The sequence below is a fragment of the Poecilia formosa genome, unplaced genomic scaffold, assembly GCF_000485575.1.
Source record: "Poecilia formosa unplaced genomic scaffold, Poecilia_formosa-5.1.2 Scaffold134, whole genome shotgun sequence".
Classification (NCBI taxonomy): Eukaryota; Metazoa; Chordata; class Actinopteri; order Cyprinodontiformes; family Poeciliidae; genus Poecilia; species Poecilia formosa.
In genome coordinates, this window is record NW_006800073.1 from 1,684,731 (window position 1) to 1,712,483 (window position 27,753).

The 27,753-nt window shown below is 37.9% G+C and overlaps 3 protein-coding genes and 1 long non-coding RNA gene across 8 annotated transcripts in view; 2 read left to right on the forward strand and 2 right to left on the reverse strand.

Annotated features, from left to right (window-relative positions):
- strada (STE20 related adaptor alpha) overlaps positions 1-4,369 on the forward strand; it is a 13,270-nt gene extending 8,901 nt beyond the window's left edge. For all 3 annotated transcript variants that reach the window (XM_007562207.2, XM_016676445.1, XM_016676446.1), the window contains 7 exons: positions 317-425; positions 510-633; positions 1,639-1,810; positions 1,882-1,986; positions 2,702-2,955; positions 3,035-3,077; positions 3,841-4,369. In XM_007562207.2, the coding sequence (XP_007562269.1) occupies positions 317-425; positions 510-633; positions 1,639-1,810; positions 1,882-1,986; positions 2,702-2,955; positions 3,035-3,077; positions 3,841-3,996 (963 nt within the window). In that variant the 3' untranslated portion in view covers positions 3,997-4,369. The remainder of the gene's footprint in view (positions 1-316; positions 426-509; positions 634-1,638; positions 1,811-1,881; positions 1,987-2,701; positions 2,956-3,034; positions 3,078-3,840) is intronic.
- A 773-nt stretch (positions 4,370-5,142) lies between these two features.
- On the reverse strand, positions 5,143-7,406 carry rnf113a (ring finger protein 113A). The gene is made up of 10 exons (XM_007562209.2): positions 7,234-7,406; positions 6,771-6,850; positions 6,600-6,695; positions 6,399-6,506; positions 6,202-6,311; positions 5,896-6,002; positions 5,715-5,804; positions 5,552-5,645; positions 5,372-5,478; positions 5,143-5,286 (listed from the first exon to the last, which is right to left on the reverse strand). The coding sequence occupies exons 1-10, from the start codon at positions 7,337-7,339 to the stop codon at positions 5,216-5,218; spliced, it is 969 nt and encodes a 322-aa protein (XP_007562271.1). The 5' UTR covers positions 7,340-7,406; the 3' UTR covers positions 5,143-5,215.
- A 1,211-nt stretch (positions 7,407-8,617) lies between these two features.
- LOC103144999 (RUN domain-containing protein 3A-like) lies at positions 8,618-27,551 on the forward strand. 3 transcript variants are annotated; one of them, XM_007562211.2, is made up of 11 exons: positions 8,618-8,901; positions 19,799-19,926; positions 20,019-20,152; positions 20,241-20,326; positions 21,478-21,567; positions 22,054-22,134; positions 22,204-22,369; positions 23,532-23,689; positions 25,571-25,684; positions 26,053-26,156; positions 26,787-27,551. In XM_007562211.2, the coding sequence occupies exons 1-11, from the start codon at positions 8,795-8,797 to the stop codon at positions 26,927-26,929; spliced, it is 1,311 nt and encodes a 436-aa protein (XP_007562273.1). In that variant the 5' UTR covers positions 8,618-8,794; the 3' UTR covers positions 26,930-27,551. The 3 variants fall into 3 exon arrangements, with proteins under 3 accessions (XP_007562273.1, XP_007562272.1, XP_007562274.1); XM_007562210.2 differs by having other exon boundaries at positions 8,619-8,901; positions 26,050-26,156; XM_007562212.2 differs by having other exon boundaries at positions 8,619-8,901; positions 19,799-19,914; positions 26,050-26,156.
- LOC103144998 (uncharacterized) lies at positions 10,364-15,301 on the reverse strand. Its single transcript, XR_476973.2, has 2 exons — positions 15,158-15,301; positions 10,364-12,376 (listed from the first exon to the last, which is right to left on the reverse strand). It is a non-coding gene; the product is annotated as an uncharacterized LOC103144998 (long non-coding RNA).
- Positions 27,552-27,753: the final 202 nt, after the last annotated feature.

Genomic DNA, 27,753 nt, shown 5'->3' on the forward strand with positions numbered 1-27,753 from the left:
CAAAGCTCGTTTTCTGCTATAAAGACGCTTCTGTACGGCAGAATGCTGGGGTGATGAAACAACTTTGACACATGTAGCTCACCCTAGAGTAAAGAGCAAAGATAAGTCTTAGAAATGAGCAGGGAAAATTATATTAGACAGAATAAAAACTTCACTGCAAAAACACCAAATCGTACCAAGTATTTCTTGTCTGGGTTCTAGTGAACACCAAATCGTACTTGGTGTACGATTTGGTGTTTTTGAAGTGAAGTTCTTATTCTGTCTAATATAATTTTCCCTGCTCATTTCTAAGACTTTTCTTTGCTCTTTACACTAGGGTGAGCTACATGTGTCAAAGTTGTTTCATCACCCCAGCATTCTGCCGTACAGAAGCGTCTTTATAGCAGAAAACGAGCTTTGGGTCATTACACCATTCATGGCTTATGGTACCAAACAGAAACACTCGAAATGTCTTCCCCTGTTAAATCTAACGCAGGAGATTTTCTTATCTTTATTATTTGATCTTGAAGGTTCAGCTAGAGATCTCATCTGCACTCACTTTTCGGATGGGATGAGTGAACTCACCATTGCATACATTTTGCTCGGCATGCTAAAAGCTCTTGAATACATCCATCACATGGGATATGTACACAGGTAAGATTAACTGATATAAGTGAAAAAGATAAGCCTGTCTCTAGAAACTGCACTGTATTTTCTGTTATAGTCTTGTACTATAGTTTGTTGTTGTTATTGTTAATCTTATTTATTTACATATTGTTTTAAACACTGTAAGAACTTTTTGTGTGAACCTACATAACTGTTCTTACTGCTACACCTGAATTTCGCCTTTCCAGGACAATAAAAACTGTTTTTACTTTATTTTCTTTCTTTATTATTAATATTCTTAACTAGTTTTGATTGTATTGTATTCTCAATATTTCTCTCTGCTTGTCTTGTTAGTCTGTTGCAATAATAAGTTAATTATTGCATGATACATTAAAATGAGCTAATAATTTCCCTCTGTTTTATTTAAAGGACAATTTTGTATACAGAGACTTTATAATCTATTATATTTATGATTTTGGTAAAAAAAAAATTGTCTGTTTTATTTATCATTTTTAGTTGTGTTTTATTTTGAATATTTAAATGTCTTCCAGTTCCAGTGTGGAGTGTTTTATTGGTCTTTGAGATGGCAAACTTGCATTATTATGCCAGACCCAGTAAATTAGTCCAAAAACAATATGATCAATTATTGCAATAATTATTGTGATAATTTATCATCCAGCTGAATGTATTATCAAGACAGGAATACTTGTTTTTATAACATTTTGGACAAGTTAAATATATGGAAAGTTTTATTTTATGTCTGACCACATAATTCAGACAGTAGTAGTGAAATTAAATTCAGTTCAAATTCAAAATTACTTCATGGATCCCAAAGGTAAATTATCATTTCGTTTCAGATTCTTCATAGAGTTTTGGTAGATAGTGATGGCTGATTAAGACCTCCTGTAGCAGTCTGTATTACAGTGAATCTGAAAAAGCCTCTGACTGAAGACGCTCTGTTTTCCCAATGCAGTCTGATGAAGAAGATGATGTTAGTTAAACCATACATTTGGATTTGACTGATGGCATTTTTTTTTTTCGTTTTGCCCATAGGAGTGTGAAGGCCAGCCATGTTTTGATATCTGCAGACGGACAGGTCTGCATGTCTGGTCTGCGGAGTATTTTCAGCCTCATCCGTAACGGCCAAAGGGCCAAAATGGTCCATGACTTCCCTCAGTACAGTGTGAAGGTGCTGCCTTGGCTGAGCCCTGAAGTGCTACAGCAGGTACGGAGCATCAAACCGTACCGTAACCCTGTGTCTCTTATCAGTAAAAATATTTTAATTGTTTTTCCCAGAATCTGCAGGGATACGACTTTCGATCAGACATCTATAGCCTTGGCATCACAGCCTGTGAATTAGCCAATGGACATGTGCCGTTCAAAGACATGCCAGCTACACAGGTGAGCAGAAACTCAAAGCTAGTTCAGCCATTTTGACGCGTCACATCCTGTTAATCAGAAGAAAGCCACTCAGGGGCCTTAGAGGTGCAGCAAATCCTCAGAAACACATTAAAAATGCTTGAATTTAAGTAAAGAAACAAGAAAAGAATACCAGTTACTCAGCAGTATTTCTGAATTTATCTATTAAATGGGATAAATTTCACATTTTTCAAATTTTTATACTCCCCATAAATTAATGTTTACATTCCATGGACAGTGTGCCATTACCTAGCAACCTCAAACAAATCCAGCTCCATTACCTAGCAACCCAAGCAGAATTCCAGCACATTTGGTCAGCTGGTTTCACCCCTACTGTACAATGGCTGCTGGAAAAGAAGTGTTTTGTTGTTGACTTGCCATCCAGAAATCACTTTCTGTATTCTTGTAGGTTGTGCGGGAGGTTCCACTTCTGCTTTTCAAAGATGTACAGCTGTATAACTGCACATCCGTTTACAGCCATTTTCACTTATGAGTATAAAAGTTGAGTTGGGGGAGTGACCAGCAGTGTAAAGCGTGTTAAGAGGTCAAAATGACTGGAAAAAATGCTATATAAGTTCAGTCCACTTACCATTTAGGTTTGTGGTGGTTGTAAAACAATCCGAAGGGTGTAAATACTTTTGGAAAGGACTGACTTCCGGTTTTAACAAAATGACCTACATTTCTTATTTTCTTGCAGATGCTTCTGGAGAAGCTGAACGGAACCGTGCCTTGCTTGCTGGATACCACCACGATTCCCCCGGAGGAGCTGTCGCTCAAGCCGTCCCGCTCCGCTGCCGACTCGGGGATCTGCGAGGGCCCGAGAGCCGGAGGGCCCCGGCACTCAAACGGAGAGCCGTCCTCATCCTCCGGAGGACATCCGTACAACCGCACATTTTCCCCCCAGTTTCACAACTTTGTAGAGCGGTGTCTGCAGCGAGACCCGGAAAATAGGTTGGTGAAATCTGATTCACGTTGCGTATGATGTTAAAAACACGAAAGGCGTTTTTCTAAGTTTTACTTTTTGTTGCAGACCATCTGCTGCCACTCTTACTGGACATCCTTTCTTCAAACAGGTGTGTGATTTTTAGTTTAGCTTAAAAATTTCTGAATTCAGGCATGTTTTCTTTTAAATAGGTTTTTTCTTACTTTGTACAAGGGCTGCACCTGACGATTATTATAGTAATTGATTATTGTGGACAATTTCTGTTAAAGAAATTGGCACATGCTGCAGATTTTTCATTAAACCACCTAAGCAATTTTTACACAAGTTTAGAAAATTTTTTAAAAGCAAATAAACAAATAATTCAATTCCTCTTTTTAAAGTAAGAAAATGATCATTTTATTACCTAAAATGCAATAAATTGACCTTGTATAGCAAATAATAAAAATACAGTGAGGGCTAACCTGTTGGTAGTGTTTTTTTGGATTAATTTAAAGGTTAATAAGGAGCTAAATAGGAATTTTATAGAATTTGAACCTGGTGAATTAAACTAAGCTACTTGGTGAGTTCTGGGTACAACATATTTTCCTTTTTTATATATATTAATTGCGAAATGAATGTTTTGTACAGTTTTGGCTTAATTTCTGCTCTGACTATGTTGTTCTTTCAGCAAATTAACTTTTCTTTTTAAAACTGATAACTCCAGTTAACGATTAATCGATTACTACATTATTTGACGATTATTTCAGTAATCGATTAATCATGATTAGTCATTTCAACCCTACTTTCTGTATTGGAAAAACATCTTTCCAGCTGCACTTGAGACTTAATTTGTTTTAGGACAATAAAAAAGCTTCTCCTTTCCCCTTTATCTGGCATCATGTTTGTCTTTTCAGATCAAACGTCGGCCGGCAGAGGCGCTGCCTGAGCTGCTGCAGCCAGTGTCGCCCATCACTTGCTTCGAGAGCTCCGGGCCGCAGGACTCCGTTTCTGGACTGGCGAGTCTGGAGTCTGGCCTGAGCCACCTGGAGGTGGACGACTGGGACTTCTGACAGCAAAGGACTGAACAAGCAGAGGACTGGATGGAGAAACTCTTCACTGAGGATGGGATTTGTTATGTCATTGATCTCCTTTTAAATGGTTTCCACAGTAATTTAAAAGGAAGTTTTTATTCACAGACAAATTTAAAGCTAACAGTATCAGGGCTATTGTGAAAAAGTGGGCATGGAGGAGTAAATATCTGCCTAATTACTCACCAATTTACAAGAAAAAAACGTGGAAAGTTTTTTGTTGTAAAGATGTAGGAAAAAATAAAACATTTCCACATTTACAGCCAATAATTTATATTGTGACATTATAAAGTCAGAAATGTGTAGGGGAAAAAAGCTGAATCTTACCAGGTGAAATCTCAAAGATAAAATCAGACAAAAAAAAAAAGTCCTCCAAAAATGAGTTGTATCTGAGATTTTCTTCTGAAACAGAGCATTTCTCTGGTCTGAAATTTACTGCTTAAATCTTTTTGTTGCAATGTCCAGCTTTATGATCTCAAGAGAAATTATTTTTGTTTTCTTCTTTACAAATTTTTGGCTTTACAATGTCAAAAGAATATAAAATTTATGCTTTCTTGCAAATTTACAACTTATCAGAACAGTCTCTTTTCTTGTAAATATATTAATCTCACAACTTTTTAGTTTTTAGGTGGAAATTTGCTCCACCCTGACCAGTTATTTTCTTTTAATGGTCCTAATGCTCTGCATTTTTCTTGATGTCTTGCTCATGTTCTGTTTTCTAGATGTGCACAAACTCACACACGGCACTGAAGGCCTGATTACGGTTCACTAAAACACAAAATGCCATTTCTGAGTCGATCAGAAGCTGCTCGATATTTTTTCAGGAACACTTATTTTGCATTTAAATGGTAACTATCATTTCCCACAGATGACTGTTACCGCCTTAAAGCAAATGGAAATGTTCTTGATTAACTAACTGAACAAACTGGATGTAAATGGGTTTTTTCACTTGCTTCAGGCTGTTTTTTGTTGCACAGTTTGAAACAGTGATCGGGGTGTTACTCATGGGAAAGTTAAATTTTTTTAATGCTTGTTTTGTTTGCATGTATATTTGAAAATGAGGGCAAAAATTAAAACCTGAACAATAAACTCAGTGGAGCTTCATATTTTACCAAAATGGAGGCTGTAAAGCTTCTAAAAAATATTTATTAAAAATTTACACAGACAAACACAAAGCAAAGGTTTTAAAAAAATCATGATACTAATCATCTTCTTCTGATGGAGGCTGATCTGCTGCGGCAGCAGCACGCTTCTCCATCTTTGCAATAAGCTCTGGAGGAAAAAGACAAATTATATTTAAGTACATAAATGTATTAATAACCTGTCCTCCTTGGACTTTCTGGCTGATCGTTGTTACCTTTTGCAGGGTTAAAGACTCCGTTGGTTTGAGTGTTGCAGACGTAGCACCGTTTGGATTTGCGGTAGTGCTGCAGGGCGCAGGTTTCACAGAAATAGTGCTTGCACCTGGAATACACCTGACTGGTTAGCAAAACCCAAAAGCACCGAGTCACAGGAAACGCTTGAAGGGACGACTCACTTTGTGATGATGGGTTTCTTAAAAGAATCGCGGCAGATGAAGCACTTAAAGGGCAAATCCTCATCGTCGCTGCTCACCTCGTAATTCTCATCATCTAGAGTGAAATAAACGAGTTAAAAAAATGCCGAAAAGTGCAGAAATGACTGAAAATAGATGTACTCACCATTTCCTCCGTATGTGCCCTCATCCAGCTCCCTCTCAATCTGCCAGCCATGTTTGTAGTCCGATCTGTCGTGAAGGAACTTGCAGCTGTCTTTAAAAGAACATGCAAATTATTAAAACAAACAAACGGATTTTTAAAATGACACTACAAAGTTTTACATAGTTTATATTGTTACACAAACCTCCAAAACCACAGAATCCAGTCTCCTTGTAGTCCTTGCAGATATCTGGCTGGTAGTCCCACCGGACTGTGGCTCTCAGGTGTTCAGGGGCGCGGATCGGCCCTTTCCTGTTGTAAACATCACATTTAATTACAACTTCAGTTTCCTGACATCCTGTTTATGATCAATTTAATTCCCTGTACTTAAATAATAAAATAGCTTTTATGATTAGTCTTGCAGCAGTTATTCTAGTACATTTCTAAACCTTCAAAAGTACTTTAACCCAAAGGAAAATTAAATAATTCAAATAAACGTTTGCCTCCTCACCTGACCATGCCAGAAGAGGCGTTCCCCATGGTGGTGTCTTTAGGCTTGATGAATTTCTGGTAGTTGTTGATGCCACGGTATATTTTATCATCTTCTTTACCTGTAAGCTCCTGTTTAAATTGGAATAAGAAATGCCTATAAATATTGATTATTAGTTCTCAAGCATGTAACAAGTTTTTTTTTTTTTTTTTTTTTACCTCTTGGATTTTCTGACTCCTCTCAAAAATCGCCTGGGCATCTTTGTCTCTCTCTGTGTCCAGCTCGTATGTAGCAGTTGCACCCATGTCCTCTGGTCCCTCCGGTTTCTGTATTTAAACATAAAAATATTAGAAAGAGGTTTTACATCTTCAAAACACTTTGATACATTTTTTACAAGGAGTATCAAAGTTTTATCTCACCGCTGACCGTGTAGACTTATAAGAAACTGTGATTTTGTCGTCCTTGGCGTCGTCGCTGTCACTGGAAGATAAAGCATCTCTCTCTACCTTTTTCGTCTGGAAAAATTAGATAAAAATCACAATTTATTTCAAATCCTCAACAGAATATGTATTTTTGCATCTTTACCATACCTTCTGAATCATGGGGTTGACCCGAGCATCTTTCTTTTCTCTTCTGACCACGGCGCTCTGGTCCTCATCACTATTACTGTCTAAAAGAGAGACAAATATGAGCCGAAATATTTACTTAAAGCTAACAAAAAGCAGTATAGTCATTAAAAAAGCTTCCGGTTTGCAAATGTGTCACCGAAGAGAAGCTTAAATAGCCAAAATGTGACCAAGAAGTCGAAATTCCGAACAACCTCGAATGCAGCACAAACATCTAGCTAAAACACCATTCACCAAAAACATAAATACAGGGATTAGATATAAAGGCTCATATTATACATTGTAGTGACTTCTATTTGCAGAAAGCACATAAATATTCACAAGGTCTGTTTTGTTTAGATCTTTAAAACCGGCGTTAAAAGCAACAAAATATCCTAAATTCACAATTTCAGAACTAATTAAATGCTATTGGATTTGAACTAATTACCTTTGTCACTGCCACTCGCCTTTCTTTTCCGTCCGGAAAATTTCTTAGTTGATTTTTTAAACAGAAACCTACAAGAAGGCGCTTTGGCCTCCTCAGACTCCGCCATCTTGCCAGCTCTGTTACTGTCCTGTGTGGTCACAGCGCCCTCTACTGGTTTGGAGAGCACAGGACTTGTTTATCTCCTGGTCAAAGGGAGGGTTGCATAGCATCACAATTTACCCAAATCTTTCTATTAAAAAGATGAAAAAACGTTCTTGTTCAATTTTTTTTTTTAGGTGTTAAACACAATATCAAACCAAAAACTGTTTTAAAATTACTGTTTGACTTTATGATTGAACGTACATAGTCGGAAAGATCTGAACTTTATAGGTTTGGTTTGTGTGCTGAGAACATAAATTGTTATTGAGCACAGTAATTGGGCACAGTTTTTGCTTATATTTTCATTTAATAAAAAAGTAATTATTTTTATTTTTTTGTTCAAACCTGCAGGAAATTGCTACTACTAATGATATCCATTATACATTTTGTACATTATCTTCCCAAAATATGTCAAGATGGCCATTAACTTTGTCTGTAAAAGTTAAATTTATAATAGCTTTTTAAAACTGTTTCCATGTGTGACTTGAAGAAAGGAGTGTGAAGTACTCCAAACTGAACTCAAGTAAGAGCAGCACTACTTTAACATATTTTTGCTGAAGTAAAAGAAAAAAAAAGTAGCTGTACAAAATATTACTGAAATAAGAGGAAAAAGTATTTGGAAAAAAGTCTACAAAAGTACTGAGTAACTGATCAAATTGTCAATAATTTAATATTTAGGGATTATATTATCAGATGGACCAAAACATAAGGTTAAGAGGAAATTTTGGTATTTTAAGTATGAAAATGGTAATATTTCATTAAAGTAAAAAAAAAAAAAAAAAAAAAATTTAAATCAGTTTCTTTTAATATAAAACTATCTGTGTCTTCTGAATTTTGGGTTAAAACATTTTTGTTTTCCATTTAGTAGGAAACCAGAAATTTTATTCAAGTAAGGTACTTCATAATAAAATTACTCAAGTAAAAAATACAGTGTAGTAAAAATACTCCTGACAGAGTATCGCTCAAGAGCCGTTTCTTGTGCGATTTTTGCGACGACTTTAAAATACGTAATTTTCACGCAGACGACGCGTCCGTCAAGTTTGGTTAGTTTTTGAATATGATAAAGCCCCCAAAAAGCCAATTCATTAGGCGGAAACATAATAAGAAGAAACGGAGTGATTACAATCGGCCTTCGCAGTCCATTCCTGCTCGGAACTAATAATAAATCAGTCTGGTTCCCGCAGTACTATAGTATCGCAATGCGGAAGTGTGTTTTATTTTGAAAGAACTAACCGGAAGTCGTTTACATCACCCGTTCTAGCTTTCCGTTAGTTCCTCTTCGTAGAGCCGCATCAGCAGCAGCAGCATCCGCGGCTCCCCCCGCAGAGGACACCGGGTACTGGAAGGACGCAGGCCCGGCGAAGGGAGAGGTCCTGGCCTGGGTGCGGATCCCGAAGAGGCCCCGGGTCGGGTCCGCCGCTGGATGGAGTCCGGCTGCGTTCAGACAGCAATGGCTATGGGTCTGACATCGAAGAAGGCGTCTGCTCGGAGCGTCACGGTGGAGCGGAAGAACCTCATCACGGTCTGCAGGTAGACATCACGACCTGGTCGAGGCTCAGTCTGTATTCATTAGCACTTCTTCTGAGTGACGGTCACTTAATAACAACTAAACATAGGTGGTAAAAAAACAGTAAATAATTATAACCTTCAGAATAGTAGTTATTTTAAGAGGAGGCAGGTGCGTTTTCACCTTCACAAACTGCCATTATGAGGACAATTTAAAATATTGTAATCCCTTCATATGTCAGGACTTCACTTATGTGGATTTATGTTTTTATATTTCATGTTGACATATGAGATCTATTTTTAGTTGTCCACCTGTCTAAAATGACCAGTGATGTCATTAAAAGCCCGTCACTGACAGCTGACCAGGACAAGGGCACCGGGAGCTTTGCAAAGACTCCTCCCCACTTGAGAGGCCCTCCATCCGGGTTCATCCACCCGGTGGGAGCAGGCAGTGGCTGCAAGGCGCCTGGGGGCCGCTGACCTCTAGAGACGGTTCAGTCAGGAGAGCTCTGACTGCACATCTCACAAACAAAGGACTACATTTTTGGCACAAAAAAACTCAGAAATTTTTAGATTGTCACATGATTTTGTTTGTACAAAAAACAAGGACATTTCTGAGCTCCAAAAGTAAAAAAAAAAAAATAAAAAAAATTAAAAAAATAGTGAAATTTTGAGATAAATCTCAGAAATTTTCCAGAAAGATTTTGAAAATCTGACTTTGAAAAGTTGAAAATTTGGAGAAAATTTCAAGATCAATCTCAGAAATGTTCTAGAAGAAACAATTAAACTTCTGAGCACCAAAATTGTCAAAAATTTACTTTTTAAAAGACTCAAATTTGGAAATCTTAGACATTTTCTAGAAAAAACCAGGAAATTTCTGAGTCTTTAGTCAAAATTTGCCAGAAAAAGAAATAATTTCTTTTTAGAAAAAAAATGCAGATAATTTGATGACTTAAAACTATTCAAATTCAGAAAATAAAAAATAAAAATCTAGAAATTTCTGAAATCTCAGAATTTCTGATTTCTTTCCAGTAAATGTTTGACTTTTTGAATCAGAAATTCTCTAGAAATCTTTTCAAACTCAAAATAAAAATAAAAAACATTTCTAAAAATTTCTGAAATTAATCTCAAAATTTAAATTTTTTTTCCAGCAAATTCCCAAACTAAGGAATAAAAAAATAGTTCCTGTTTCTTTTAGAAAAGTTACTTGCAAGTTAGTTTTGTCTTATTTCAAGTGTACCGAGATATTTGCACCAGAAAAATAGATAAAAATATTCTTTTGCAACTTTTGCAGTCTGCAACTTAAAATGTTTTTAAAAAGTTAGAAATTCAAAATTGTACATCTTTAAGTGTTATTACTTCACAACTAAATTATTTTTGATGTGATTTTTTTACAATATCAATCAAACTGAAAGCAAAGCAATACATTTTTAACTCCATTTTCTACATCATAAAACAGAAGCTAAGAAAAAAAAATACTCCCAGGTAGACACACTTTCAAGCATTTTTTATTCTTTTTATGGTCCTTTTTTGCATTAAAGTGAGATACATGGAGCCACAACACACAACACAAAGCAGAGCATGGCTGCAAAGAAAACAAAACGGTTTCACATCGGACTTTCAACACGAACATGAGTGAGGAACCACGAACACGCTTGTTTTCAGTTTGCTCCGACCGTGCTCAGACACTTTTAATCATGTAAGCATTTAAAGACAAACAAGACGAGACAGAAATAAAACTCAAAATGCTTTCTGTCAGTAATGCTCACTCCAAATTCTGCATTTTCCTCGTTTCTTTTAGCGATTAGGAGATGTTTTCCTCCAGGAGCGTCTGCCCGATCTTCTCCTTCGTCACTTTTTCTTGTCGTTCCACCCTGAGCTGATCGGAGTCGTTACGGGATGTGGAAGCTGAATCTGCAGCCGGCCTTTTGGCCGGGCGTGACGTTCTTCCTATAAATTATCCAGACACAGATACCTGGCTGCAAAAGCACTTAATATTACCAAGTATTTTGGTTTAGTTTCTAGCACAAATGTCTTCACATAAAAGAAACTAACTTACAAGTAATTTTTCAGCAAGATATAAGAGTTTAAGTAAATAAAAGGATATTTCCCCATGTTAAAAGTGGAATAACTAATTATTTACTTAAAAAAGCTCCTATTTCTCGCTAAAAGTTACCTTTAAGTTAGTTTTAGCAGTAAGATATTTTCACTAGAAACTAGACAACAAATACTTGGTAACATTTTTTCTTTTTGCAGTGCATGAGCTAAATGACGTTAGTGCTTCTCATTAGTGCAGCGTGCCAAGCTTTTCTTATATCCTCATATACGTGTGTATAAATGTAAAAAGTCTATTTTAACATACAGTCAGCAAAGACACAGATTAACCCTTTTGTTGGGCGGGGGAACAACAACATGGTTTCAGTTCTGCTTTGGGAAGAAAAAGTTCTTTTCTTTTAGGGTTTCTTGTCCCGCAGAACTGATCTCAGCTCAGTGTTTCATAAAGCCGAGTATGCTTCAATTAGAGACACGTTTACAGAGGAGGACACCTGCTCAGAGAACGGGGCGCTGGGAACTTGAGCAAACATTTGCATCATGTCAGGGAACGGTTTCCGTACAAGGCGGGTGAAATGAGCAAGATGGAAACTACGAATAACGATGAGATTCTTATTAAAATGGAGAGTTTTTGAAACAGGAGGGTAAACATGGTGTCCAGTTGCCAGTAGCAACAGGTTTCCTACTTTAACTCGGCTGAGGCTTCCTGCAGAGAGTGAAAATCTGAGCCGAATTTCACCAAATGCTGTTCAAGCGGCAGTAATAAACAGAGAAAACGAAATGATTTGTTGCTTTCTGGTCTGGCTAAGACGTCCGTGTCGGTGGGAGGACTGCAGGACAAGTGCTGCTGTTGCTGTGGACACGGAGAACCTGGGAAGGAATAAATGAGATAAGTGAGAAAGAAAGGAAGCTGACGGGAACGACGCGGCTGCTGCAAACACACACACACACACAAAATAAGATCCACGTTTATGCATGCCGGACATGCTTGCTTTGCATCGTTTTGTGCATCATTTCGACGTCAAAATGTTTCGACAAGTATTTGAATTTTTCTTTGCAACCTCTCTTTTGCGTTCTTCATGATTCGTTAGCTGTTACAGCAGAGGTTCAGTAGGTTTGGGGATCAATCATGAACTGATCAGCTTGCTCTCATATTTATATCCCTGATTTATTATCATCTCCCAATCAAAACGCCGTCACTGCCCGTCTGACGCCCCGATCCGTCTGCACCTCCTCCGACCACGAAACACTTTGCTTTGACTCTTCAGAGGGAAATCAAGAGGAACAGAACCAGCTTTGGGGGTTTTTTTTGTTTTGTTTTGGGTTTTTTTGTCTACAAGAGAGCAAAACTTGACTTTTTGTGCCAGTCCAGCAGCGCAGGAAAAGGGAGTTTCCTTTGCGATGAGTTCGCCTGCAGTGTCATCTGATCCTGCTGCTCAGGCCAGGACTGAAGGGAGAGAAAGAAAACAAGAGAGGAGAGGAAGAGAAAGACGTGAGGAGAAGGAAAACAGGCAGGCGGCGAAGCAAAGCCAAGGGTTACACTGCAGAAACACAAAACCGTACCAAGGATTTTTGTCTTGTTTCTCCTGCAAATATTTTAGTACACTTAATATAAAACACCAAGATTCAGGAGCTTGATTTAATATTGATGAAAACTTACAAGGTCTGGGTGAAGCTTTAATGTATTTTAAGGGAAAATTAAGGTGAATTTTCACTGCCGTCACCCTGGATTTGATTTAGGAGTAAATCACAAACGCACTCCACATTTTCTGAGTTTTTATTTGCAAAAAAATGTTTGATTTTCCTTTTCCCCTGTTTCCCTTTCAACATAAGGTCACATCAGCTTGATTTCAGTCAATAAGTCCTTAATATACATGAAAAAGTTCAAGTTCTGGCAGATTCACTTATAACATGGAAAAATATCTTGTAAGTGAAATAATCTGCCAGTAATTTTCCATCGATATTAAGGAACAAGATTTTATATCTTATTACTTGTAAACAGAGAAAGTGAAAAGTTACTTAAGTACAGAGTAACTGATCAAATTATCATTTAATATTTAAAAAGTACATAATGAGATGGACTAAAATTTAAAGTTAAGAGAAAATTTTGGTTTTTAAGGATGAAAATGGCATTATTTCATATAAGTAACAAAAAAATAACAAAATCAGACAAAATAAATTTTTCCAAATCAGTTTCTTTTAATAGAAAAACTTGAGAAAAATTAACAAACTTCAGATGTGTGTCTCTGTCTGATGAATTTTTGGTTAAAACATGTTTGTTTTTCATTTAGTGGGAAGAAAATCCAGAGATTTTACTGAAGTAAGAATAGAAATAAAAAGTACAGCGTAGTAAAGATACTCCTAAAAGTACATTTTTAAAAAACGTTACTCAAGTAATGTACCTGTAAGTTATTTTTGCCTCATTTCAAATGTACTAAAATGTTTGCACTGGAAACTAGAGCAAAGTACTCGGCGATATTCAGTGTTTTTGCAGGATAAATGCAGTTTTTGGCGTCTTTGTGGCTCAAACTAATTTCTGTAAGTACAGTGGAAAGGTGAGAAAGGGAGAACAAGAGCGGCTTTGAGTCGGTGCTGAGTGGGGCCTGGACGAGGTCCAGGGCGGAGCGAGAGGGGGCACAAAGACGGCTGTCAGAAAGCAGCGCGCTTGTTGTTCAGTGTCAAATCGTACCAAGAGCACGTTGCTGCTCCGCTCAAAACATTTGCATTTTTAAGGTGTCCTTCAGATCAAAGCGAGTTAGTACAACTATCTGCTGCAAAATCACAAAATCATCAGGTCTGGAAGAGCCGTTTTGTAGTTTCCTGATTAATAAAAATACACGTACATAGGGAGTATATGAGGTTATAAACTTTGACCAGATAGGTTGTTTGTTTTGGTCTGATGCTTCGCAAAAACAAAAAATCTTACCAAATATTTTTGTCTAGTTTCTAAATTATTTCACTTAACATGGAAATATATTTTGTTATCATCAAAAAGCCTCTTTCAGTGGAGCTAGCACTTTTTAAAATCAATATGAAGGAATTATTTACTTAAATCAAACTCCTATATCTTGCTCAGAAGTTACTTATAAGTTAGTTTTGACTTATTTCAAGATATTTGTACTATAAACTAAACCAAAGACATTTGGTAAGATTTTGTTTCTGCAGTGAAGAGGATTATTTTTAGAAGTGCAAATGGACGGTTTTGCAGAAACACTTAGGACATGTTCTACTACACAGGGGTGTCCAAAGTGCGGCCCGCGGGCCATTTGTGGCCATTTTGCTGTTTTTTTTTTTTGTGCTTGGAAACTTTATTTGCAGTTATTAGCAACATGATTTGATTTTCAACAATGAAAAACGTCAAGCACGATACAAAATAATCATCTTTTTCACAAAAAAAGTGATTTTCTTTTTCCTAAATAATCTGTTGGCAAACAAAAAACTTTTGTAATAAGTAGAGCCAGGTTTATCCAGAGATTTTTGCTAAAGTTGATGCACCAAAATCAGCTTTTTATAAATGTATTGAACTTGGCTAAATATCAGCAAACGTTTTGAAAGAAAGTAATCCAAATCCTATTCATAAAACGAGCAGAAAATAACTAGATGCCAATAACTAGAGGTGGTAGAGTAACCAAAAACTGTACTCTAGTAAAAGTAGCACTACTTCAACATATTTTACTCAAATAAAAGTAAAAAGTAGCCATTCAAGAAATTACTCGAGTAAAAAAGTATTTGGTAAAAAGTTTACTCAGGTGCTGAGTATCTGATCAAATTATAGATCATTTAATATTTATAAATTACATCATCAGATGGACCAAAATATGAAGTTAAGTGGAAATTTTGGTATTTTAAGGACCAAAATGAAAATAATTCATCTAAGTAACAAAAATAACAAAATCAGGCAAAAATATATTTTCCAAATCCGTTTCTTTTAAAGTAAAACTGATGAAACTTTAACAGAAACTGCAGCTGTGTGTCTGGTGAATTTCTGGTTTAAACATTTTGTTTTTCATTCAGTGGGTAGAAAATCCAGAAATTTTACTCAAGTAAGACTCGAGATACTTCATAATAAAGTTACTCAGAGTACAGTGTAGTAAAGATACTCCTAAAAGTACATTTTTCAACAACCGTTACTAAGGAAACCCAACTCTGCCAATAACAAATGGGAAATGAAAAACTTTAAATGCACAGAGCCACTGGACTCCCTTTACACCATGTAAACGCCACTGACCTGTTTTCTTGATCATTCCAAGTCAAAACCCCCAAATCAAATTTAATCCAGTTTTCATGGACATCGTCGTATCCAAATGTTCCCTGCCTTGATGCTGTTTGGTCGCGGCTTCCCGCCTCCCCGCCCTGGGCTCCGCGTCCTCTAGATCGTCTTTGTCTTGCGTTTTGGGAAGAGGGCTTTCCGAAAAGACGTGGTGGTGGTTCCCCTGCTGAACGAGGCGCTGCCCAGTGAGATCTTGGTCTTCCCGCTGGTGATGGTGGACGAACCCAGAGACGTCGTGCTCCTTCCCCGAGAGATGGAGGAGCTCCCCATGGCCAGCTTGGTCTTCCCCCTCTTGATGCTGGTGTTGCCCAGCGTCAAGGCCGTCTTCCCCTCCGTGAAACTGGTGTTCCCCATTGTCTTCCTGACCCGGACTCGACGTTGGGGTTCGGGACTCACTCCACACCGAGCATGGCACAGTCATGCAGCTCGTCTCGGAGTTGGTCGTAACATGACCAGAATGCTAAGCATGGACGGCGCGACCCCCGTGTGGCATAAAGCCTCCGTTGAGCTGCTCTACGTGGGCTTTGGAAGGCCGCATACCACCCAGGCGTCCTGTGAATGGACAGAGGCAGCCGTAGGTGGACGCAGCCTATCCGGGGGGGACTCGGACAGTGGGGCGATTGTCCCTCAGACACGACGACACCGGACGGTTGAAGGAGACATTGTTGAAAAACAGGACAGTCCGCGGTGACATCACTTTCTTCTCCGCCATTGTTCCCCTACAGCTTCTGATTGTAAGACGTCCCCTCTGTGCACAGCTGTAAGCGCCATATGTAAAATCAGCTGCTGCTTTTGTTGCAGAATGAAGACTGGATGTGTTTATCTTTCCCCATAGATCTGGATCTGAGGCTTTGATGGCCTAGCTTGTTATTATGGTCAACTAAAGCAAACAAAATGGCCACAACAGAAATTCAGAAATCATTTTAGTTAATTGAAATACATAAAAATGGTAATTAATGGGATAAATAGAAAAAAGGGACCAAATCTGTATTTTAAAAATCTCACTTTTTTTTCTAGAGGTTTTCTAGAAAAAAAAAAACAAGGAAATTTCTCAGTTTGAAAAGTCGTAAATTTGCTAGAAAAAACAAAGAATTTTGAGATAAATTTCAGAAATTTTGTACAAAAAACAATAAATTTTATTAGTCCAAAAAGTTGAAAATTTATTTGAAAAATCTCAGAAAGTTTGAGATCAATCTCAGAATTTTCTAGAAAAACAAGTCAATTTATAAATTTGAAGAGTTGAAGATTTGCTAAAATAAATCAGAAATTTTTTAAATTAAACTCAGAATTTTCTAGACGAAACAAGAAAATTTGGGGTGTAAAACTGAAGATTTTCTAGAAAAATCTCAGAAAATTTCCGTAAACAATATGGACATTTCTGAGTTTGAAAAGTTGAGAATTTGCCAAAAAAAAAACCCAACAACTTAGAAATCTTAAGTTCAATTTAGAACATTTTCTGTAAAAAAAAAAACAAAACATGGCAGTTCCTGAGTTTCAAAAGTTACACATTTTGGACAATTGGAAATTTTCAATTTGAAAAGTCAATTTCCCAGAAAATCTCAGATTTTTTTTCCTGCCAGATTCTTAGCTTTTCAAACAGGAAATTTTTAAATAGTAAAACAACATATTAGGCCATTATGGATAGGAAATAAAAAGTCAAAAATTTACCTGGAAAAATTGAAATTTTCTAGAAAAAGACTTGAAAATTTCTGAGTTTCAAATTCAGAAATTCCTTATTTTTTTCTGAGTTTAATCTCAAAATTTCAGTTTTTCGGCAGAAATTTATTACGCCATTGTACGATCTGAGGTTTTGATTGCGTGTCTCTGAAGGTTATTATAGCGCATATATATATATATATATATCAAAAAAACTGAAATTGAGAAAACATTTTCGCCAACTGAAATAAATAAAAACGGTAATTAAAGGGGAGGAACTACAACTAACAGCAACTATATCATAACAGCAACTAAAACTACTGAAATTAAGAGTTAAAATACTTTTGTTTTTGAAACTATTTATTAGCCTTCCAAACTGACGTGAAAGTTATTTATTTTTTCCCCACACAAGCAGTTTACGTCAGCTGTCGGCAAACTACGGTGTCAGTTGGTTGTCCAGCAATAATTGAATAAATGTTTTGAAAATGGTGTTTCTGTTGCGTATTCATTACCCAAACAATGTAAACATAATCGCCACCTAGAAAAAAAACTAAAACTGACTGGTAGAAACTAAACTGAAACTAAGCAATATTTAACTATTGCCCACTCTTAAAACTAACTGAATTAGACAAACAAAAAGTCACAAAGAAATAAGCTACAGTGAAAAGTCCAAAACTATCCCATTTTTTAATAACTACACACAAAACAATCAGGAACAACCAGGCGGAGCAGAGTGTAGAGGTATTATCTTTATATGCACTATGACATGAATACACTTTTACAGTTTTGTTGTGGATACAGCTTGCAGCCGAACCAGGGGAATGCATGAAAGACCCACTGGACTCCTACTGATCCCGGCTGCACAGAACGGGCGAATTGTTCTCGTGTCGCCACATATACATCACATCACATCTGTTCAAGCTTCCCCTCCCTGCTGAGCTCAACACACCATAAAGCCTCATCGCATCACTGTCGCATTTGCATAACATCCTCTGCACGCTTTTTAACACGGGACTCCCCCTTTTTTCTGAATTAAAGACGAGTTAAAATCCCAAACATAGCAGCAGCTGGTTGTGACTACTGACCTTCTAACACTGACCACACAGACACATCCACGAGCTTTTATTTGTGTGCTGGATTCACGTGTGAAAATCCCAGTAGATGTTGCTGTGCCTTTCCTTGCCCCTGATGAGGGTCGTCTTGACAACAGACACAGATTTGGTCCCGTAGGTAAAGGTCAGAGTCATGAGAGAGCTCGTGGTCTCCCCCCGCGTCACCGAGGTTTTAGCCACCGTTATGCTGTTGCTGCCCAAAGTTACTACGGTTTTGCTCCAGGAAAACGAGGATTTCCCCCAGGCGATGAACAACCTTGTCCTCAGGAACGAAACCCTGCCTTTGGTGAAGGAGGTCTTGCTTGACGAGAATGTAGTTTTCCACTCGTTGTTAGAGTCTTTTTTGGACTGCTTGGCCGCTTTGGGTGTCTTCGCCCTGGGCTCAGGGTCCCTCTCCATCTAGGTGTCCCTGCGCTTGGACGTCAGCGCCTTGCGGAAGGAGGTGGTGGTGGTTCCCCGGCTGAAGCTGGCCCGTCCCAGAGCCACGGTCGTCTTTTGCCTTTGGATGGTGGAATCTCCCATGGAGGTGGTGGTCACTCCCCTAAAGATGGAGGACTTGCCTAAGGACACTGTAGTCTTTCCCCTGGCTATGGAGGTATTCCCCACTGCCAGGGCAGTCTTGCCCTCTGTAATGCTCGTGTTGCCCATTGAAGCGGAGGCAGCCTGGAAGCCAGCTATCGCGCACGCCGCATAGCAGACCCTCTGCAGCGCAGAAGGGCAAGCATGTCAAGTCAAAAAGCCACACCGGAGCCGCTGCAGCTGCCCTAAATAGATCACACCACCATGTATCGATGAGGGGGAGGGAATTATTTGATCATGCCTTGATGCTGGCCGGTCCCTCAGAGAGACAAGACCCAAAGGGACCTGGAAGCGCAGCAGAACCGAGCAGACAGGGGGATAATTGTGTTGATTTCATGATAACAAAGCCGGGGCATTGAAGGGGGCGCTTTGTGTAAGCACACAGGACAATTGGGGTGACCTCAGTATGAGAAGATGGCGTGGTTCCCAAAAAAGAAAGAAAGAGAAAAGCCCTCCTCCCTGCGCTGTTCAGATACAGTACTACGTTTGTCTGCCTCAGTACAGTACAGTGCTCAGCTGCAGGGGGCGTGCAGCACAAAACCCTTAAAATTGGGGAATGTAATGTTTATAAAACATTTTTTACCCGTTTCTTTAAATCTGTACAATCTCCCTGTACTAACTAGAGACAACCAGTAAGAGCCAGGAGGCGGGTCTTAGCGCTGTCAATCATGCTATTCCCTCCCCCTTCCTTTCTGCTATGCTGCAGCTTCCTATCCTGCTAGGAATGCTAAGGCTAGTTAGCATAGCCACCGATGATGCTTTAACAGTTTGTTGTTTCTCCGCCATTAGCACATGTAGCAGCGAGTACATAGGCTGATTGACAACGTTAAAATTAGAAATCTGAGAAAAAGAGTGACTGAGATTAAAATCTGAATTCTGGGGGAGGGGGGGAGTCAGGATTCTGACTTTTTTTTCAGAATTCTGAAAAAAGTTAGAATTCTGAAAACAGAATTCTGATAACAGTTAGAATTCTGATATTAAGATCAGAATTCTGATATTAAGATCAGAATTCTGAGGGGGAAATAAAGTCTGAATTCTAAAAAACAAGTTAGAATTCTGAGATCAAAATTAAAATTCTGAGAAAAAAATAATTCTGAGATTAAAGTCAGACTAAGACATTCAGGGTCTTAATTTTAGACAAATTTAAGAAAAAAAAATTGATGCGGGACTCAGTGCTTAAAATGTAAATGTTTTCCCTTTAAGTTGCTGCTCAGTTTTCTAACTCAGTTTTATTTGTCTCTTTGTTTTTCAGATTTTCTGTGAAGACTCTTCTAGAAAAGTACACAGCAGAGCCTATAGATGATTCATCAGAGGAGTTCGTTAACTTTGCTGCTATTTTAGAGCACATCCTCAGCCACCGCTTCAAAGGTAACACAGCAGGTAACATATGAAGCAAAAAAACAGTGTTGCCGTGACTACATTCTGCAGTCTGAGCAGAAATAATCCCCTGCTGTGCTTCAATCTGTGCGCAGGTTCTGGGAGTTGGTTCAGCTCCGATGGACAGCGCAGTTTCTGGGAGTACATCCGGCTGGCGTGCAGCAAGGTGCAGAACAACTGCATCGCCAGCATCGAGAACATCGAGAACATCAGCACGTCCCGAGCCAAGGCGAGGACTTTACGTGTTGACAGGGGGGAAGGGTTTCCGTCAGAGAGAGGGCCTTCTGTTCCCGCTGACTTCTTCTGTCGTCCCACAGGGCCGGGCCTGGATCAGAGTGGCTCTGATGGAGAAGCGTCTGTCTGAATATGTGTCCACTGCTCTGAGAGACACTAGAACAACCAGGTCCACTTGAATTTTTATTTATATAAAAACACATAAAACACAGAGCACGACTGATTTAACTCATCGCTGCAAAAACACAAAATCTTACCAAGTATTTTTGTTTAGTTTCTTGTACACTTGAAATAAAAAACTAACTTACAAGCAAGTTTTCAGCAATATATTTTTTTAAATAAATAATTATTCAATATTGATTTTAAAAAAGTCCTAGTTCCCCTGAAAAACAAAACATTTTTCCCATGTTAGTGAAATAATCTGCCAATGGAACAAGAACTTTTAGATCAATATTTAGGAATAATTCACTTACAACAAGCGCTTTTTGTAAGTTAGTTTTGTCTTATTTCAAGTGTAATAATGTATTTGCACTAGAAACTAGACCAAAAATACTTGGTAAGATTTTGTGTTTTTGCAGTGATAATTGGTAACATAGTAAAGTCGACCTTTTATGCTTCCTTGAACTGGCTAGCATAGATCTATGGGCTTTACAAAACAATTTTTCCACAAAATCATCCTTGGATAATAAGATGTTATTCTGTTCAGTTCAGAGTTCTATCAAAATTAGCCTCTTGTCACTTTAAATCCACTGGCCACGCCCCCAAACTCAATGTTTACACTCACACTTTGAAAATGGCTGCACACAGATGCCCAATTATACAATCATAGATCTCTGAAAAGCAGAAGTAGAGCCTCCTGTGCAACCAACAAGAATGAAGCAAGTGGTTTCTGGACACCAAAACACTTGTCTTTTTTAGCAGCTATTACAGTGGTAAAATCACATGAAATATATATAAATTATCTATTTATTAGATTTCTTAATCTGGGAATTGAGTCAGAATTTCGTACCACAAACAAGCAAAGCCGGGATGACAATAAAAAAATCCTTGAATCCTTGAAAACCAGCTGACCAAACTGTTGGAACTCAGATTAAGTTGCTAGGTAACAGGACTGGGCTTCGCTGGGGTTGCTAGGTAACAGCAGTTTTTGGAATGGTCTATATTCCAAACACCAAGAAACATAAATTTACTTCTAAAAAAAACCCATCTGGGTGTTTTTTCTGTTTTTGAAAACATCTGAAAGTAGAAAAAGGTATGAGCATGTGTGTTGGTATGTACTGAAGTTAAAACCGAATTAATTCTAAATTTCTTGTCCAACAGGAGGTTCTATGATGATGGAGCCATTATGCTGAGGGAGGAAGCGACTGTCCTCACTGGCATGCTGATTGGACTGAGCGCCATCGACTTCAGGTGAGGTTTCTCTGAAAATCAGGGTTTTAGCAGAGGTGGGAAGAGTAAAAGTGTTTGGTAAAAATATTACTCTACGTACTGAGAAGTTAAAACATCAAACATTTAATATTTAAAAACTGCATCTTCACACAGTGGAAATTTTGGTATTTTAGAGACCAAAATTAAAATAATTTCTATAAATAACAAAATCAGGCAAAATATTTTTTTGCAAATCAGTTTCTTTGAATATTAAACTTATGAAACTTTAACAAAAACTGAAGGTGTGTGTCTGTGTCTGGTGGATTTTTGGTTACTCAAGTAAAAGTACAAATATTTCATAATAGTTACTCGGGTAATAGTAACTCTCTTACTTTTTTGTAAGAAAAAAAGTCCTAATAGTAAATTTTTCAAAAAGTTACTCAAGTAAGTGTAGCTGAGTAAATGTAACTACCCAACTCTGGTTTTTATTTATAACAATCTGGTTGTAAAAGAGCAACTTTTGTGCAGTTTTTGCTTGAAAGGAGAAGCTCTGGATGGGAAATGCCCAGCTGTGATTGATTACACGCCGTACCTAAAGTTCACTCAGAGGTGAGATCCAGCCAGCTGATCTATTCACTTCACTAGGATGTGTTTTCAGTTTGCTTTCCTGCCATGTAGCTACGACTACCTGAGCGATGAGGAGGACCGCCGCAGCGTGGACAGCAGCAACAGCGAGGAGAGCGTCCCCGAGCATCCCTACATCCCTCTGGTGACTGACGAGGAAAGCTGGAGCAACAAGTGCCGCAAGATGGAGCAAAGGTTTAAGATCGTCTACGCCCAGAAGGTGAGCAGGGCTCGTACGATTCATCTGATTAATCGTGATTAATCAATTATTGAAGTAACCGTCAACTAATTTAGTAGATTAATTGTTAGAAATTGTTTTTGTTTTTTTTTTTTAAAAAAAGGCCATTGGTTGGAAGAACAGCAGTCATTAAGTCAAAACTAGGCAAAAAAATGGATGCATTCTAAATTTAACATACATGTAATTATGTTCCAAACAGAGCTTTGGAAGATGATTAAGGCCATGAACAAAAAAAAATATAGATTTTTTTTTTCCCCTCAGAATTCTGAATTTTATCTCAAAATTCAGATTTTTTTCCCAAAATTTTTTTTCTCAGAATTCTGACTTTTTCCCAGAATTCTGTTTAATCTAAAAATTGTGACTTCAATCTGAGATTTCTGACATTTTTCCTCAAATTCAGACTTTTTTCCCCCCAAATTTTTTTTCCTCAAAATTCTGACTTTCTGTGAAAATTCTGACTTTTTTTCTGAAAATTCTGAATTTAATCTGAGAATTCTGACTTTTTTTCCTGAAATTTCTAACTTTTTTTGCCCTCAAAATAATTATTTTTTTTAGATTCTTGTTTTTTTTTTCTTTAAAATTGTGACTTTTTCCCAAAATAATTTTTTTTCTGAAAACTCTGACTTTTGCTCAGAATTCTTACTTTAATCTCAGAATATTAAAGTCAGAATTCTTTTGTTTTTTTCAGTGGCACTAATCCTCTTCTGTACGGAACTACACTAGTGGCATAATTTTAGCTTCACCTGGTTGATATTCTGTAGAAAAAGAAAAAAAGTGTCTTATTTAGCACTTTCTGCTATTCATTTATTAATCGCTTATTGGAAAAGCAATCAACAGAGCTGAGCTTTTCATATGCTGATGTTACGAGTATTTTTTAGCTGTGGATGTATCTTTTGCTACAAATAAGTGTATGCTAAAAAATGCTGTGCTATTTCATTTTAGGCAAGAAAATATTTTTTTCTTAAAAAAGAAACTATGTATTTTTTAGTATTGTATACTTGGTTAAATGAAAGACCAGTTTTTTTTATCCAGTTAATCATCAGAATAATTGATAACTAAAATAATAATTAGCTGCAGCCCTGACTTCGCTAAGCTTCCTTCCCTCCAGTTTCCACTCATGTAGTTGTGGGTTTGCGTTGCGTAGGGGTATCTGGAGGAGCTGGTGCGCCTGCGGGAGTCGCAGCTGAAGAACGTGGAGACGGAGAACAAGCGTCTCCGAGCCAAGGTGGAGGAGCTGACACTGCAGGGTCAGCAGGAGAAAAAGGAGCTGGAGGCCATCGTGTTAGAGCTGCAGGCACAACTGTGAGGGATCACAATCAGATAACAGAGTGTGTCATTTCAACTGCAAAAATGCAAAATCTTACCAAGTCATTTTGGTCTAGTTTCTAGTACACTTGAAACAACTTACAAGTAGCTTTCCAGCAAAACATAGGAGTTGGTTTTAACTTATAAAAATAAATGTTTCTGTTGTTATAAGTGAAATAATGTGCTGAAGGAACTACCGGTAGTACTTTTTCATCAATATTTTAGGAATTTTGACTTTTAACATCCTCCTATATCTTCTTCAAAAGTTACTGATAAGTAATTTTTGTCTTATTTTAAGTGTGTGTGAGATATATACACTAGAAACTAGTCCAAAAATACTTGGTAATATTTTGTGTTTTTGCAGTGTGCTGCTAGGTTGCCATTTGTTTACTTCCTGTATTTCTTCTACAGTTGTTAGGCTATGTCCACACAACAGTTCTTGATGCTGAAATCTGATTTTTTTTTTTCTTTGCCTGGTCATTCATAGTACTAATTAAACCTGACTGCAGTCAGACTTGTCTGTGAACTTTTGATGTTCCACAAAGCAATTCGCTGAAGAAGCACACAAACGTTGTTCTTCTGCGCCGTTCATGGATAGATTTTTAAATTTTTCCAGCAACGAGAGCCGACAATGTCGTCACAAGATCATAACAAGATAAAGGCAGCTAAAATACTTCAGACTCTCAACGGTTAGCTAACGGTTGGTGGAATCAACTGACTCACTCACTCTTTGGTTACCTAGCAACTCACTCATTCTTTGGTTACCTAGCAACAACCTGCTGAGTAACTGGCCCAGCAGCAGTTTAAGGTTCCGCCTCATAGCTGCCTAAAAGAATAAAAAACAAAAAGGACGGACAACTATGAATAAAACAGGACAGATCCTCCCGGCAGTTTGAAGTTCAGATAATTAAAACAAAAAAACTAATCAATAATTATCGATATCGACTGTTATGAAAAGCTTATATCGTGGTATGTTTTTCAGCCTGAAGTCAGTCGGATGTGTAGTCAGAACCAGGACTTCTTTCATAATCTCATAACTATTATTTTCAGCCATTACTTAAGTATGGATTTACCAAAGTTGGATAAAAATGCGACATGACAATCAAACATGTATCTGATTTAGTACCACATACAAAAGTGGAACAGAGCTGATTTGTTTTTGGAGGTGAAAAGATCAGAATTGGGCTGTTCAGACTGAAAAAGTTGCATTTGACCAAAAAAAAAAAAAAAAAAAAAAAGCAGATCTGGGTTGCATTTTCGGCCTCTCCAAATTGCCCATAGGTGTGAGTGTGTGTGTGTGCATGGTTGTTTGTCCTGTGTGTCTCTGTGTTGCCCTGTGACAGACTGGCGACCTGTCCAGGGTGACCCCACCTCTCACCCGAAACGTTAGCTGGGAATAGGCACCAGCGACCCTCCCGAACCCAATAAGGCACAAGGGTGTACAGAAGATGGATGGATGGATGGGTTGCATTTTCTTGCTGTGTCAATGTATTCTTAGAGTTTTGTCACTTTTGGCATCCCGTCCTTAGAGCTGTCATGCTGGATACTTCACTTTACTACCCATTAAAAACTAATTCATAATTTCTGAGAAGTATGCAGTGCATGCGTCATGGTTCCTTAGATTAGCTGGTTTATTATAATCTGCTGGTTTATTGTTTATGGGAAAAGTTGAAGAAGTCAAATAAAAACTGTGGTTTGATTTTGTGAACCATTTTACTCACAATTTCATTCATTTATGTAATTATTTTCAAACTGTGGTTTCTCTCACTGATTTCTGTTATAAATAACATAAAAACAGCTCATAATTACTCTGTATAACTCAGGTTCTTGTAGGATAAAAATATTATTTTCTCACAGTAAACCATTTTCTCCCTGCAGCTCCGCCCTCATGCCTTGTGACTCCTCCCATCTGGCTAAAGATCTCGCCATCCCACTCGTCAACCAGTGGTCCACCATCACAAACAACCAAGGTGATGTCAAGCTGTTCCGCAGGTAAAACCTCTTTGCACTGTAAAATACTGTTTCTGGATGAATTCATTCAAATTATTTATGACTTCACAGCAAAAACACAAACTCTTTAGTCTAGTTTCAAGTAAAATATCTTAGTGCACTTGAAACAAGATCAAACTAGCTCATAAGTAACTTTTCAGCAAGATATAGGAGCTTGTTTCAAAAATTTTCTAAGATATTATTGACTCAAAAAAACTCCTATATCTTGCTGAAAAGTTACTTGTGAGTTAGTTTTGTCTTATTTCAAATGCACCAAGATATTTTACTAGAAACTAGACTAAAGTACTTGGTAAGACTTTGTGTTTTTGCAGCGTTATTATAGCTTATTTTTTGTGTTTTTCGTCAAGGAGGAGTTTCCATAGCCTGGAGCAACTTTCTCCTCAGGTCAGTCTGAACTCCGACTCCCAGAAAACGGATGGGAGGCAGAACGGAGATGCTGACTGGACCTCAGCGGGTAAAACTGCTGATGCTGAACATTTACAATGCATTATGTTTTACAGTCGGTGGTGCAGTGCTCAAACTCAAGATACAGCAGCTTGTTTTAAGTCAATAATTCCTTAATATTGATTAAAAAGTTCAAGTTCCACTGGTACATTATTTCACTTACAACTTGACTTTTTTCCCTTGTTATAAGTGTAAAAATCTGACCGTCAAACCAGAACTTTTTCATCAATATTAAGGAATTATTCACCTAAAACAACTACAATATCTAGCTGAAAAGTTACTTGTAAGTTAGTTTTGTCTTATTTCAAGTGTACTAGACCAAAAGTACTTAGTAATTTTGTGTTTTTGTTGCGTAAACCAAAACATAGGACAGTAAGAAAAATCATGATGAACAAACTCCTTGATGATACAAATGAATTGGAAGAATAAACAAACCAATTTTGACAAAGTCCACATGTGTAACAATGTTAAAATAAAATCCTGCTGCCTTTCCACGCCTCGGATCGCTGTATAAAAGCCTCATAGTAGCAGCCACCCATGCTTATATCTGCACAAAGGCCGGTTTCATCCCACCGTACGCTGGTTTGCGTAGGCAGCGTAAACTATTCACAAACTTGGGATTTTCTGGTGTTTTCTGCAGGAAAAGACAACACTCCCTCCATGCTGGGGCTCTGCGGCTCGCTGGCCTCCTTACCGAGCTCCAAGTCTCTGGCGAGCCTGAAGTCCAGCGAGTGTTTGGTGAACATCAGCACTGAGCCCAGCCCTGCGCTCTCTCCCAGCTAGGAGCCCCCAGAGCAACAACTTAACCGCCCCCTAACCGATGCTGCGTCGACCAAAACCTGCCACTTTCCCACGTTGATTAAACAAAAACAGGAGCGTTAAGGCATCACATCTGGATTTTTACGCTGCAGGAAGCTGTTTTTTTTCCGTATATTCTATTATTTCAGATCAATCCACACATCTAAAAACCATGCAACACATCTGTTTACCTCTTTTTTTTAAATATCAATATTCTTGCCACAGCTTTGTCTGTGTTTGCCTGTTCTGTTGAATTATCATGTGAAAAGTGTAACCAAAACAGCACAAGAAGGTGATTTTAAGAGTAACATTAAGACATGTGGATGTCGGAATACACTCAGCAGTATTTTCTAAATAGCATGACTGAATGAAACCGGCTGAAAATCCGCTGACAGTGCATTATATTCTGGTTTTAATTCTTTAACACCACAAACCTCTCCAGTATTCATCGGTTTTATACAGATATAAGCTGCTGCATAAGATTCGTTTTGATTTTGACCCAAAATCGTTTTGATTTTGACCATTTAGTTTTTGGTACAGCAGTATTTTCTTCTCACTTGTCTACAGTTTGAATTTTTCTGTTGCAATAAACTGCCTTTTTCCATTATTTGTGTCTGAGCAAAAACATGTGCTGAACATTACTCTGGTTCCATCTAGTGGTAGACTTATATGTCGTTTGAAACCATTTCGACAACACTGCAAAAACACAAAATCTCACCAAATTTGTGTAGTTCCTACTCCGAATATCTTTGTACACTTGAATAGCTTACAAGTGATTTTTCAGCAAGATATAGGAACTTATTTTAGGT